The following is a 15,871-nucleotide window of genomic DNA, read 5'->3' as shown; positions in this document are numbered from 1 at the left end:
CTGTAACAGGGATCCCCAACCTTTTGAACCCGTGAGCAACATTCAAAAGGAGTTGGGGAGCAACACTAGCATGAAAAATCTTATTGGGATGTCATATAAGGGCTGTAATTGGCCATTTGGTAGCCCCTATGTGGATTGTCAACCTACATTGAAGCTCTGTTTGGCAGTGCACCTGGTTTTTATACAATCAAAACTTGCCTACAAGAAAATAAGCAATTGCTTTGAGGCTACTGGGAGCAACATCCAAGGTGTTGGAGAGCAACATGTTGCTCACAAGCTACTGGTTGGGGATCACTGCGTGTAAGGCATTAAATGTTATATAATCATCTACTAAGAGAGTTGGTCATGTGGTTGGGTTAAAAATATGTGAATGGGTTATGGGTTTTTTCCTTAGTGGAGGGCCAACATAGCCTTTCCTAAATATAACAAATATACTTTCCCATTAGTTGAAGTCGTGTTTCAGGTTAAGTGGTCCTTGAGGTCATCTCACCCTTGAATTGGCACCCATCATACCTGTTTTACTATCCACTGTGAAGTGCGTCTCTCCATCCAGAACACTGTATACCACCCGGGCACTGCTCCCATAAGCTGGGTCATCAGCATCCCAAGCAGACACCACCATCACAGAAGTCCCTGCAACCACAATAAGATGGGGCCATTTAAAATCTATATCCCTAACACATATCCTTATATGCCAATATGGTAATGTGACTCACCTACAGGTGACAACTCCGCAACACTGCCAATGTACGGTGCCTGTAGAAAGCGAGGCTCACTGTCATTGATATCCTGCACCTTAATGACGAATTCAGATTCGGGTTCAAGTAGTCGGTCAGTGTGCCGGTCCCTAGCCTGGGCACGTAGGGTATAGAAAGTCTTGTGCTCCCGGTCCAAACGCTCTGTTGCATGTATGTCTCCACTCAGCTCATCAATGATAAAGATGGAGCCAGCTCCCTCACCTGAAATAGTGTATTTAATGGAGCCATCCCCTTCATCCGAATCAGAGTGAATCTGTTCAGAGAATAAGAAATATGTTATACAACATTGCCTTTAGGGTTTATGTTTTTTTCTATCTGAGCTTATTTGGCACAAACAATATTTACTCATGTAACTGTTGCAGATTGCACCAAGCCCATCATATGTCCCTACATCCATTGTGGATATCGATAGTAATGTACAGAGCCATTTGCAAAAATCAGGGGTACCAAAACCCATGACCCTAAATTCTCAATTCCAGAGCACTTGTATATAGAGTACTGCTTCTTATGCCAGATAAAAATCCAGTAAATGGTGCTGAGCCCATTGCTGTCAGGTGCAAGGCATCCTACTATAGATAGGAGGTAAGTACAGGCCTCTTCTACATCTTGTACACACTAAGTGCACCCTAAGGTGCCCATCTGAATGACAGGACACCTACACCCCCCACTTGGTGGCTCTGCATATACACATGACCTGCAGTTTGGGAAATGCAAAGAGTTAATTCTAGAGCATGAACATCAGGCAAGGTACAAAGTGCTTTGCTAATTTATTTTGCAACTTGTCCTTCATTGATAAGTTATGATTCTTACAAAAATATCCAAATGTAGAAGTATAGCTTTAAATGGCTACATACAGATGTGCACCCAGGAATAGTAAGGTGGACGAGTGCCTCAGGTATCTCATTGTAACTAGAAGCAATGTGGATTCACTGTCTTCCAAGCATTGTTTTTTTAAAATCACAAATAATCCATCTAAAGCTTCTTAAAAGAGCAAAATTTAATATTCCGTTGTTTTGCTTCCCCAGAGTGTCTGGGAAAACTTCAACACTTTGCTTTAAACCTGAGCAAGTTAATTAAACGTGTGAGCTTTGTGCTTAATCCCTTTTATATCTAAAATAGATCTCTCCACATTCTCTCTTCTCTGCCAAGCTCTGACCCTTATAATCTTACTAAACAAGGGAGATGAGCAGAGGGAAAACTTAGCCCGGCAGAGCCAGCAGGAGGCGCTATTGACTCCCCAGCCTTGAGTAGAGGAGCAGAAAAGCATATTGTTTTGCAAGGCTGGGTTTTGGCAGTCAAGTGTGTTTTCAATGGGTCTAGGCATAAAACTGGCTATGAAACACTGAAACGTCTGAATAACTGAAAAAAAGCACAGAGCCATAAGAGCAATGCTGGAATCAAATTATATCATGTGTGTGGCCTGATTATTCTAAGGTGAAGTTCACCTGTAAATGAGCTTTTAAGGGCTCAATTACCAATGCAAGTGCAAAGTGGTGTGAGGTGCAAAGCACAAGGAAACAGGACATCTGTCAGGGATATCCAGAAAGTATAGTATCCCAAAACGCTCCGCCCGCTTGGCTCAGGAAAAAGGGTGCAACTTTCCTCGATCAGGTCACCAGTATCCTGATATCTGTAACTTGATTTGTAAAGAAATGAGTGTACAAGTAGTCAAGCAATAAAAAGATAACAACAGCATATTTGCTTGCAGAGTGCTCTCCTCATTTCTTTACAAATCTGTCAGGGATACTTTGCACCCAGTAGGCACAAGTTAGAGGGCTGACTGGAGGTACCAGCATGCCGTTCCAAGCCCACCCTCATGAGTACAGCAATGATGAAAGCAGCCCCTACAGGAGCAAAGACATGCACTTGTAGGTGCTCATAACTTATCAGTCAAGGACAAGGTGCAGGCAGAGTGCAGGAACTGAAGGGACTGTGACTATGGGATAGCAGGTACAGTGGGGAGAGATGTAGCCTAATGTAGCAGTGGGATAATAGTCTCTGGGAAGGGACTGTGACTATGGGATAGCAGGTATAGTAGGGAGAGATGGTGCCTATAGTAGCAGTGGGATAATAGTCTCTGGGAAGGGAGTGTGACTGTGGGATAGCAGGTATAGTAGGGAGAGATGGTGCCTATAGTAGCAGTGGGATAATAGTCTCTGGGAAGGGAGTGTGACTGTGAGATAGCAGGTATAGTAGGGAGAGATGGTGTCTATAGTAACAGTGGGATAATAGTCTCTGGGAAGGGACTGTGGCTGTGGGAAAGCAGGTAAAGTAGGGAGAGATGGTGCCTTTAGTAGCAGTGGAACAATAGTCTCTGGGAAGGGGTTGTGACTGTGGGATAGCAGGTATAGTAGAGAGAGATGGTGCCTATAGTAGCAGTGAGGATAATAGTCTCTGGGAAGGGACTGTGGTTGTGGGATAGCAGGTATGAAAGTGTTAGATGCTATCTGTAGTTATAGAGAATACTAGCCTTTGGATAACAGCTTCCTAAACAATGACAATGACCAATGAGACAATGAGTTGTACAGGGCATACTGTAGTCATGGCAAACATGGGTTCCAAGGATGGAAGAGTGCCATTTGCTGGACCAAAAGGGCTAGGGAGTAAGTGAGTGGGTAAAGTTCGGTGCACCATGGGTGGAGTATGATCCGGGTGATGATCCGGGACATGGCTGTGCATTCAAGGGGCATTTTTTTTTTCATTGCAGCTGTATTTTGTTTGTTGGAAGAGCCTCATTCCAGAGGGCTAATAATTGGGAGTCCACCAGCTTATTTAGTAGTATGGAGCCCATGATTGATGATCATTGGAAAAAGTAATAGGGTTACTGTTGGTCCAACCTGCATCTACTGCACCCTTACCTGTCAGGGGCTATTGGGTGTTATAGTTGATTAACACCTAAAGGCACATGGGATGGACAGACCTACATAATATAGAAAGCTGTTATGCCCCAGGCCCTGCCAGTGCAATAGAAGTTTTTGCCAATAGAGCAATTTGTTCTGTGCAGTCAAGTCTAAACCCCTTGCAATCATATAAACGCTGGAGTGGCTTCTGGATGTCTGAGCACAAGATGCTGTGGATTGTGTAGTCAGTCAGAGAATACCAGCTTCTATATGTTGCACCTCTGCCAGAAGAAATACATTGTAACTTGTATTTAACAAGCATTTCACTCATAAAATCCCCCAAAGCAATTTATATGGCTCTGAGAGAGACTGCGGCACACAGCCTTCAATTGATACATAAAGCCTATGAATTTAGACAGAGGAGCTCATCGTTTATTTATTGGTAGAAGCAACTGGGCCTAAGTACTGATGATACCACGAATATAATTGGTTGTCACTCAGAGACATATTAAATGCTAGTATAAAATAACTGTGCTCCAGGAGAGCGCAAACAAATGTTCCGGCTGTAATTCACAATGTGCATTAAGTGGTCTGGGCATTTAAGTCCCCGATCGAGCATTGCAAATTACTGCCAAGTATATACATCTAAGGCTGGCAGGGTCAGTGCAGCGGAAATTTAAAATAACTATGCAAAGTCTCAGCAGTTGTCACAATGTTATATAATGGTCCAAAATTGCCACTTCACTGCTATAAGTGGCAATAAAGGGTCAACAATTATAACAATGGTCCTTTATGATGAAAAAAATATAAATATATTACTAGATTTTGGGGGTAATGAGCCCTTAAATAGTTTTACTGTGGGACTCAGTAACTTCTAGTTAGGCCAATGTTAGACAAAAGGACCACAATCATAGTAGCACACTTCTACATTGATCTAATTGCCCAATTTCTGTAAGAATTGGTGTAACCATTGCTGGTGCCCCAAAACAGAACTCACGGAATTGCTTAGTGACACAATTCAGATAAACAGGGGCCCTACTCATAGCTCAATTTACTCCAGTGTTGGACTGGCCCATCGGGATACCATGAAAACTCCCGGTGGGCCCAGGTGGCTTATTTCATGGCCATTCCATATTTCTATGAGAACAAAGTGGCTAAATAGGTGGAATAATAGATTATAGTATGTAAAGAAAAGAGACTAGGTGAATAGAGTTTGAGTGAGAAGAGGAAGAAAATAGTACTGAGAGTGGGCCCCTGGTCTAAAAACTTTTTGTGGGCCCCTGGTCCAATGTTTTTTGGTGGGCCCCTGGTGTCCCAGTCTGACACTGATTTACGCGCTGATAATTGCAGGAGTCTTTAGATTTCATCTCCAGTCCTGCTTAGATGAATGGATAGCAGTTTGCGACCCTTCTCATATTGGGCACACAGTTGCCCTGTGGTTTGACCAAGGTGGATAAGAAGCTTCAAAATGTAGAGGACAAGGAAAGCTTAAATCATGAGGAGATGCCAATTAATTAGCAAGTCTCAGTGAACTAAAACATTAGCTTTTTGCCCTGGGTTGGGTTTCTTGGCTAAGTTGTCTTTGTTTGGACTTGAGCTGGACACATGCACAGTATAGCATAAGGAGATATTGGAACAAGATGGCACAGCTAAGCCTTTGGAAAAGACCAATTCTGTGTGAAAAGCTAAACCTAAGGACACCCTAGGAAAGTGCCTAGTGCCAATCAATCAATGCCAATCAATTGTCAATCTTCTTCAGTTCAAGCATCATTTTAGCTGCCTAACCTGTGGTTAGGTTCCCCTTGGCCCATTCAATGATATTGGTATATTGGTTATTCAGTGACAGTTTAAAAAATATATAGGACAGCAAATAAATATTCATCCCAAATCTCACCCAAACTGGCTTTTAACCTGGGCTTTCAGGTGTGTTAAAGAGAGCAAATGGCTAGTCTCACCCAAAAGGGTCTTCAGAATAAACCTGTCCACTCCCACAGCTTCAAGCCCCAAGGGGACCAGTACCATATTTAATAGACAATATGGCAAAATACGCGAATATAATGTGTTAGAGAATGTGTTGCATAATAAAGTGCCATTGTGGCCTACATTGTGGCATCTGTGATGAGGCAGCACATTTAAGTCATAGAATGCTATTCAAACATATGTTTACTGCATATTTATAGCCCTACAAGAAGGCAATCGTTTCTAAACTTCATACTAACTAATATAAGGAGCCTTGCACATATATTCAAACCAGTTTTCCCATTTACCCGCTAGAAAACTACAAAAGAACCTGTTTCGACCCCAAAAAAACTGAAGCTTGGACAAAAGTTGACCTTTCAATGGGACAATGATTCCAAAACCAGGGCTCAAGTAACTATGGAACAGTACTCAATTAAAATGATAATCGGGGACAGTATTTGTATATTATGGGGCACAAGTGTCATCCAACTGCCCTGAAAAAACTGCAGCAAATCTGCCGGGGTGAATGGGGCAAACCTCTGTTGAATACTAGTCAACAACAGTAGTCACTCTGGCGGCGCTACGAAATATGTAAAGTGCTGGGACTGAACACTCACACAAAAAGGATATTTCAATCATTTTGTTTTTCTTAAGGTTCTTTCTCTGACATAAAACAATGTTGCAGGGAAAAAAAAACTCATTTTAAGTTTCAGTGCTTTGAAACAGAAATATCACAGAGAACAAGATTTCAGGGTAGGATTTGCTGTCTGGTTAAACAAGAGAATTGGTCAAGGGTCTCAGTGATTTTGCAAGGCACTGTAAACACATCGGTACACACGGAATCGGTGAAACAAACCGATAACACTCAGTTGCTCAGAGTAAATGAATAAATAACATAAGGCAAAATAGATTCCCCAACACCCATAATGCTTCACCCAGAATTTCTTTGTAGAAGGAGTTATCTATCGGTGATGGCGCAAGGAGCTTTACAGGCTTTCCATTAACCTTATTACTATTTTTTATTACAAGTATGGGGGTCTCATATTCTGTTGGCAGAAAGCTCATAGACTCAATTTTAAGCAAATAATGCATTTTTTCTCTGTAATAATAAACTTAGGTAATAATGTACCCCCAATCGTAAAATCGAATGATATTAGAAGTCAACAAGGAGTTCCATGACCTGTATAAAAGTACATGGCCTCATAAAGGTCTCCAAAGTAACCTCTAATCTCCTTAGATTTCAGAATAAGGGGTATATTTATTTTAAAACACGAGTTTCAGGAATAATGTCAGGAACATTTTCAATGAATGTATAGTGGCAAGTTGCTTATAATGACATTTACCTTTTATATGCAGTATTTTAGATTTGGGTGAACGTCCCCTTTGATTGATTCTAACAATGAAGCAGATGCCTGTTTTTTTAAATTTAGTGACCCGAGTAACCAACAAGCAGTTTACATTTTGGAGATCTGCAGAATAGCCAGATAAATAATGTGCACCATAAAATAATGAAGACCATCAATATTATTATCAAACTGGGCATACAAGGTCCAAGTTGACCTTCCATATTTCTGTATAAGTACCAAAGGGCTTGCGCCTAGGTCTGCAGTTTTTTTTGGGGGGGGGGGGGCTTGGGTGACTATATATTAAAAAAAGTTAAAAAATTTCCTCCTAAGCCAGGCAGAGGTCTGCTGCACTGGACCTACCTACAACCCTGCCCTTTATTCCAAGTCGTTAACTAATTGGACTGTTTCTAAAGTCTACCTGGTTGCTTATTTTATCCATAAATTCAAAACATTGCCTTAAACAGTAAAGCATAAGAGCCTAGGTTATTTTTAGTATGGAACAGCCTCCATTTACTAATATACAGGCAATTTTAGCCCACTACAGAAACTCAAAGCAGCTAAAATAAAAATATCCAGGTACAATAAGATAAAACCTGATATTTTAGTGCTGAATGAAAAATCAGTGGGAGCTAAATTGTATTTAGAATAAATGTGTATATTTCTTCTTTGAATGGGTTCCCTTTCTGTGCATTTAGCTAGACCTATTTTTTTATATTCCCCCCTTTCCTTCTTACCTTTCCGACATACAGAGGCTCTGTCCCTGTATATTCTTCCACCACGAAGAATTGGTTCCACACCCAGCCACGCTTCACCCGGCCAGACATCTCTATTGACAATCTGTTATCCATGAAAACCATTCCTAGGAGCTTTGGGCTGCAGAGAACCAGCACCACGGTCCATACAAGCCCTCTGGCAGCCATCCCAAGTCCACGGGATCCCCAGATCCTCACATCACGCATGGGTAAATGGTGTACCAGCTGCTTCAGTGATAGGGGGGCTCATGCTTGACACCCCCTTACCTTTAGCCATTCTTCCCACACATTCTTTGACTGCAGCCAACTATACCTTATACAACCTTGCCTGACCACTGTACTGGACTATATCGTAAATGGACTGACCTGAACAGGAGGGAGTGGCGGCACTAGGCCATAACTCTATACACAGAGTTGAGGATATTCTGAGCTTTACTTTGAACAGAGACAAATTTTTGAAACAAATGTATGTATACAGTATATCAATCTGAGCTGTTAATGTTTTTTACCAATCTTTGATAAAACAGCTTTGTAATGAGATAAATTGATATGAATTAGAACCCTGTTCTACTCTATTGCACAGATGATACAATTGTGAACTCAGTTCTTTTATGCTATTCCAAGATTAAACAGGGATTTCATGTTTAACACTGGAAATGGAAAAGATATTCAGCAATATTACTGGGATGTGCTTAGGCATACTGGAACTCAATAAGAGATTACTGGGATATAATGGAACACTGTAAAATGTAATTAATTGCTGTAGATTACACTGTAATAAACTTGCACGCTCAGAATTGGGAGGTGACCTGGTTTAACAGAGAGCCATCAATAAGGCACTTCAATGTCCAAGGCTGAGTAAGGTAGTATAGTGATAATTTCTGCTAATACTAAGATGCTGGGAGTTGTACTCAGATAAACTGTGCTATACTTGAATACTTTGAGTGGAGCTGGTATGAGCTATATTGTACCAGGATGCTCTGAATTGTACTATTCTTCGATAATCTACCTGGTACTGGGGTGAGTCTACAGTAATGTTCTAAGTGGTATTGATATAAGAAGTACAATAATGGGAAGCTCAGAGTGGTACTGAAGTGAGCTGTACTATAGTGGGATGCTTTGAATGGTACTGGAATAAACTGTAGTTTACTGGGGTGTCTTGAGTTCTATTGGGAGGTACCATACTCTACAGGGCTATTATAAACAGATTTGCTCTTCAGTGCATTGGCATGTATTTAATGCACCAGTCTGTGACAGCAAACACAAATTTGTACAACCGTGTAATGAGCAGAGTAGTGATGTGGAGTCTCGTGACGAGCTTTATGTAAGATTACTGGATTATCCTAGGATATGTGACAATATATGCAGTTCAGAGCCTCTCATGTCCTGTGCCCCGCTGAATTCTCAGTGTGCGTCCTCGGCTTGTCTTGTCATATGTGCGTTGACAACTTTTGATAAAGCAAGGGGGTTCCTGGTTGATCTCTCATTCTGTGAGTGCTTCCCACGTAAGAGCAGGGATGCCGAGCAGGGATGTTTTTGTATGCTTGAGTAGAAGGCAACTGTCCGTGGTGCTGAACAGCTTGTTGCACAGGGATCCGGCTTTGTGACCTAAACAAAGAGCAAAGTGGAACTGTATCAATTGCTGTTGAGTTCCAGGTGTCTAGCTGATAAGCAGAGGATATTAAATATGCAGCTAACATGCATCTATATCTTAGAAAAGAAACAATAGCTCTAATTAATTTCTGATTAATGCATTTTCTGATTTCTGCTGGCAGCAGGCGTGGCAGTAATAAACTGTAAGAAAGCTTTTGCTAAGCGAAGAATGTCATTATATGGACAGGAATCTGCTACATGCATACACAGTCAGGGTTTGTTATTTGCTGGTCCTTAATTCTGCATGTTTCTCTCTATTCAGCCAACCTACACTGTCCACTTGAACTGGATCCAGCTTTCTAATTCCAGCTCTGTTCATTCAAAACATGGGCTTTTCCTTTGCTTCGCTTTATACCCTGAAATTCTCATACTTCCCACTTCTTCATAAGCAGTGCTTTCCCACATTCTCTAACCTAAGAACTCCCCATTGTACATCTCGCTGACAATGAAAATAATTTGTACCGCTTCACACTGTCCCTGAGTCACTGATCAGAAGATATTATAGTATTTCTTGAATGAGGAATGGCGTAGATGTATGACTGAGAAAGTGTGTGTGTGCTCGTAAGGGATTAAGCCACAGAAAAAAGAAAACACAATAGGACAGATCTGTGTATGTACAAATTCACAGGATGGACATCATGCCTTCCTACAGGCTGTGTGCAAAATCATTATAAAAAAAACTCTTCATATAGAATATATGTAATATATCATGGTAAGGCTGTATTATTATTTAATTAACTTATTACATGTTTTATAATGTTATGCTACATCTTAGGTTGAAGCTTCCAATTTGTGGGCCAACATTTGACCATTCCTCCTATTAGTACATCACCACAGTTGAACAAACAACAGAAGCTAGAGACAGCTCAAGGTTATCTAAGACACTGAGTATGCCATTAAATCACCACCGGGAGCAAATTGCCTTGCAAACTATCTATGGCAGCTGCAATTAGCTTGGTATATACTCTACTGGAATTACGGATCCTAGCAGAAAATCTTATTAGTCTACCTTTTCCTTAGTCTATACCTTAGTCTGAATCCTAGTACACCACCATAGTTTGATACAAGTTAACCCTTATTGATAGGGATAAGCGAACATTATCACCTGGTACAGTTTTGCTGCAAAATTAGCTGTTTTTCCAGTAGAATTATTGGATTTGGGCTAGAATTTCCCCATATGGTCTGTGTTGCTGGAAAAAAATCAAGGATTGATTTATTTTATTTCGTCCACAAGTGCAAAGAGCAACTTCCAGAATTGTTTCGGTCACAAGGGTGCAGAGCACTTGACACACTTGCATCTGATGCCACTGGGACCAATGCAGCAAAATTTATGCAATTGCACTTTCACTTTGCAGTGAAAGGTTTCCTAGTCCACTTGGCAACATTTTCAGTGCTTGACACGAGAGTGACGCGTGCGGCTGATTCTTTACACAAGAGCGCAGAACCTATTGCCGCATAGTGCTGAGGGAACCATTGGTATTACTACCTGCTCCAGAGAAGGCAGTAGCTCTAGACTTACTCTCGGTCAATTGGTGCAACTGCACTTAATTTGGAACAAGAGGCAGGAAGGACTGAGCAGTATTGAAGTCAGCACCATTTTTAAAAGAATTTTTCAATGAAGAACAGATGTAGCATAGTGGAGAGGAGCTTCTCTAACACTTGTGGACAAGGTAAGCAATAAATAAATACATCCTGAATATATACAGTATATATATGCTGTTGGGAACTCCCTGTTTTGGAACCAGAGACCTGAGGTGTTCTGACCACTGCTCCTCCAGGTTAACATCTTCTCCTGTCTGTATTTCCTGACCCACCCCAGCTGCAGGAAATAGCTGGCTGAGTACCCTGTCCTAAGAACCCTATCCTTTAAGTCCTGATCCTGCCCTGTCCTCACTGCCTCTAGTTCTCACTCTGGTTTTGACCTTGACCTGTTACCTGGATCCCTGTTTGTTGCTGCCCAACCTTGACCTTCGTCCTGTCTCAAGGACTCTGTTTGATTTCTACCTACCCAGACCTTTGCCTGCTCTTGGACTTGTCTTTCTACATTTTCAGATTTTCCTTATTAAATCTAGTTTAACCCAGAGTTCATGTCTAGCCTTCATATGTTTGATAGTATTTTTACAGCTCTTGTCAGTTAAATCAGTAGGTAATTCTAACATATGTTATTGCAAAGCTAAAAATGTCTTAACTGCAATGTCATTTCGCCTTTCAATTGACTCCAATGCATTTCAGCGAATTTGCCCTGCATTCACAAGGCTTGATACAAGATAATATCCCTTTTGCACTGCCATTGTTTGATATAAACAGTTCCCTATTGTACTGCCATGGATTGATACTGCACCACAATCACACACAACCTGTTCACAAGCTTGTTCCTATTGAAAGCCTAAAGTTTAAAATAATCCCAATTAAATGACTATGGTAAAAAAACAAGCCAATCCATATGCAACAAATAACCAGTTAATTCAGAAAATAATCCAGCATTTGGGTTCTTTGTTTTGGTAGAGAGGGAGGTCACTACTCTCAGTTTACATGGGTGCAACATTAGGCCCTGGCAAATAATTTATCCAAGCCACTACCAGAAGAGCAGAGTGTACCCTCAGTTGCATGTGGTGGGCAGAGAAGGACTGCTGTATGGCAGTTATGCAACTGTCAGTTTATGAACCCCAGTATAAAGGCAAGGAAGGATATGGTGGTTGAACAGAGCTCTAGCTATTCTTTCTTTGGATGCAATTTAAAAAATGAAAGCAAACAGTACTGGCAAGTGGAATATGCCCCTGCATTTTTTGAAGCCTCGGGTCAAACTCCATCTTCTGGAACAATTTTCCATTTATAGTTTCAGGCAAACTGCAACCTCAGTGGAGACCATGTTGTCTGCATGGGATGAAAGGGGAAATATTCAAGTGTTGAGATCTATAGATAATGAGGATATCGGCTCCTAATACTGTACATGGGCATCTTTGTATCTCTGTCTCAGCGCAATTAACAGTGATTGAGAAATCATTTAGTATTTAAAGCAAACAGATCCTCTCTGTGCCGGAGAAGCAGTTGAAACACAATCTTCAAAGGTTTTCTAACAGGTGAACACTGAAACGTTTGTGTATGTCTTCTATCCATTGCATAACATTGTAGTAGATAATTTCAAAATGTTTAATGTTTAATGTCCAGACTTGGAATCATATGTATCAATAGGAGAGACAGAGCTTCCAACAGGCCACCAGAGGGACTTTCCACTATTCTCAATTCACTTGTGTGGAATTTTTAGGGGTGTATTTATCAAAGGCTGAACTTTCACTCTTTGATAAAGAAGCCCCTACAAATAACATATTAGTGGAATTTTCCTCTGATGGAATGTGGATAGTTATATTTTCACATTATGATAATGTGACCCAAGGTTTCTGACAGTATCCAGGGCCCTAACATGAGAGATGGAGATTTACAGACAGGCACCAGTTTATAGATTGGATTTCAGTTTGTCAGCTCTTCCCTCTTCTCATTCATTTTAGGTTGAGAATTTCTCGGTTACAGAGATGGACATTTCCCCTATTATTAGAGACAAGACTAGTAAAAGCTGATTACTTGATCCTTCTGGACCGAGTATGGCCTGACTTATATCTGGTCAGAATTTGATCTGGCAGGTTCAGAAAAAACATGTTAGGGTGAGGGACGACCAGCTCCTTGCCCTGATGACCTTCGTTTATCATTGTTGTGATCCACTCGTTTGCCTTCGATATTGTCCAGTTCATGGTGGGCATATTTAGGAAAGATCCACTAGTTTATTAACCTCACCAATCAAACAGATCTCTGATTTTAGCTCCTTTCCCCAGTCTCCTGCAGTAACAGGTCCATCTCTCACTGTCAGTAAACCTAAGTTACCTACTCCATTGAAATACATAGGATCATCACTCAAAGTTCTTTGATAGACATGCCCATAGTGTGGCCATTGGGGTGTTGATATTGACTTGGGATATTGACGGTTACTCAACCATATCAGTATGCCAAAGTTGTGCACCCACAAAGGGAACTGCCCACCTCTTGGTGCACCATGCCTCTGGGCAGTCCATATATCACCCTTAGACACTGCTTTTTTTCAGTGTCTAAGGGTGATAACCCATGGGGGGAAATTCACTAGGTGCGAAGTGGTGAATGCCGGTGAAAATTCGCCAGCGTTAAGTAAGTTCAATACTTTGGCGAAAATATGCTAGCGAATGAGATAGACTTTAGCGCAACTTCGCACTCTAACGCCAGGCAAATTTTCGCCAGGGCTAAAGATCGTTACTACAAAAATTCACTAAGAAGCTGATTTGGCTGAACGTTACATTTTACGCCAGACTTGCCTTCACCAACACAGACCTGGCGATATGCAATAGAGTAGATAGGACTTAAAAAAAAAAAAAAATCAGAAAAGTCCCAAAAAACACTAGCGTCTTTTTCATTTTCATGGTTGATAGGCTGCAAAAGGACCAACATTTTTTTGCTGCCCCCCTACTTTTCATAACATATGGCACATAAACTATACTCTGGGCACACGTGTAGGGCAATAAAACATCTCTATTTGCATCTATTAAGGTTCTGGGCTTGTGTAGTTTTATGTATTTGCTGTAACATATACGTCCATTCAAACTTCAAGTTCCAGCCGTATGCAAATTCCCCTTCGCTAGCGCAACTTCGCTTTGCCTGGCGAATTTTCGCTATCGCAACTTCGCTACCTTTCGCTTCACTGAGCGCAACTTTCGCTTCACTGAGCGCAACTTTTCGCTATCGCAACTTCGCTACCTTTCGTTTCACTGAGAGCAACTTTGCATTGTAGTGAATTTGCCCCATGGACTGATAAAAAAATTATTGTAGTAAATGCAACAAAATTGTAATGATACATGTAAGCCTATTATTCACTAGACATCCAGGTGTTTGGGATTAAGAAAGTTGTTTTTAACTATTAGAGCATGCAGTCAATTATACCTAAGCAGGTGGGTTATTTACTAGCATTGTATTCCGCTGCAAACGTTATTTATGCTCTTAGTGTAAAAAGATTAAAAAAATCAATTTCTTTGTGCAATTTGGCATTGTGACTGTGGTCCTCTCGGTCTTACACATTGTTTTATTGCTTCTCAAATTGATTGGTTGGAGATCATAACTCAGCATGGTTTACAAACATGGTTTCATTGTTCTTGTATACAGCGAGGAACACTTAACAGCTAAACACAAATGGCTCCTGTTTGAATGGGAAAGTGGTCATCGCCACACGAGGAAACCTAGGAAAGTAACATCTCCAACAACAATGGAATCGTTTCATTTTGTGACATTATTGCAGTGCTGGATTTCAAAGAAAACTGCTATCTGTCTGTGATGATGTACAGTAAGTAAGTATAATCTCCTATTTAGTTCTTGTGATATAGATAGTAAAGCATAAAGGCACTGTTTGCTTGTTATTTGCTCAGAATATTCTGCCTGTGCCTTCATGCATTTATAGATACATTTGATTAGCTGCTTGCGCTGCTTTATGGCATCAGTATACAAGTAGAAAAAAAAGAGTCTGTACCTGTTTAAATGCAAAAGTGGAGTGTTCCCAGTATTGATTCTGCATCACATGTGGCTCAAATGTTTTGGGACTAGTTTAGCCCTTGCTCAAGTGATCGCTGAACCAGCCCCCCACAAACAAATCTTCGGAGGAGCCCAGAGCACTCTAATCACCAACCTCCCTCCTGCCCAGCCACCTGCATCCCCCTTCCCCACTGCAGATAAGAGAGTGGGGTATTATTTTCAGCTACAGAGGAAGCAGACCCCACTCCAGGTACATCTATAGAGGAAGCAGAGCCCCCCCCCCCCCCCATGACTGCAGGTTCCTCTATAGTTATGCCACTTGGTGCATTGTTAGAGAGAAGGAGACAATAAGGTTCATTTACAAAGACCCTGGCCAAAAAGGTGTTCCTCTTACGCCAACTAGGTATTGGGGGGCAATCAGGCCTGCAACTTCAAGTGCCCTCCTCACCACCTCCAGGGCCATTCTCTCGAAGTCCGTCCCCTTGCATGTGGTGTCCAGGGTTGCCACCTTTTCCAGAAAAAAATACCGGCCTTACTATATATTTATCTTTTTCCCTATTGATAACATTGGGATCAACCGTCATTTTTACCCGCCAGGTGGCAACCCTAGTGGTGTCCTGTATACAGTAAACCTTTTACCGCTTTCCTTTTTTTTTCATGGGAAAATTTTTTTTTTCAAAACAGTTAATAATGCTGCTCCAAAATACATTTCACAAAAGAGCAAACTGATTTTTTTATATTTAATTTTGAAATCTGACATCCGGCTAGACATATTGTCAGTTTCCCAGCTGCCCCCAGTCATGTGACTTGTGCTCTGGTAAACTTCAGTCACTCTTTACTGCTGTACTGCAAGTTGGAGTGATATCACCTCCCTCCCTCCCCCCCCCAGTAGCCTAACAACAAAACAATGGGAAGGTAACCAGATAACAGCTCCCTAACACAAGATAACAGCTGCCTGGTAGATCTAAGAACATCACTCAATAGTAAAAACCCATGTCTCACTGAGACACATTCAGTTACAT

At 41.2% G+C, this 15,871-nt stretch overlaps 1 protein-coding gene across 1 annotated transcript in view; it reads right to left on the bottom strand.

Annotated features, from left to right (window-relative positions):
* cdh22.L (cadherin 22 L homeolog) overlaps positions 1–15,871 on the bottom strand; it is a 100,979-nt gene that overhangs the window by 24,871 nt on the left and 60,237 nt on the right. Inside the window, exons 2-4 of the mRNA XM_018235167.2 lie at positions 7,638–9,263; positions 717–1,011; positions 514–633 (exon numbers count right to left, since the gene is read on the bottom strand). Of these exons, the coding sequence (XP_018090656.1) occupies positions 514–633; positions 717–1,011; positions 7,638–7,862 (640 nt within the window). The 5' untranslated portion in view covers positions 7,863–9,263. The remainder of the gene's footprint in view (positions 1–513; positions 634–716; positions 1,012–7,637; positions 9,264–15,871) is intronic.

Source organism: Xenopus laevis, chromosome 9_10L (genome assembly GCF_017654675.1).
Source record: "Xenopus laevis strain J_2021 chromosome 9_10L, Xenopus_laevis_v10.1, whole genome shotgun sequence".
Taxonomy (NCBI): domain Eukaryota; kingdom Metazoa; phylum Chordata; class Amphibia; order Anura; family Pipidae; genus Xenopus; species Xenopus laevis.
Note: the sequence above shows the minus strand (reverse complement) of the source record. Positions and strands in the feature narration are given on the sequence as shown.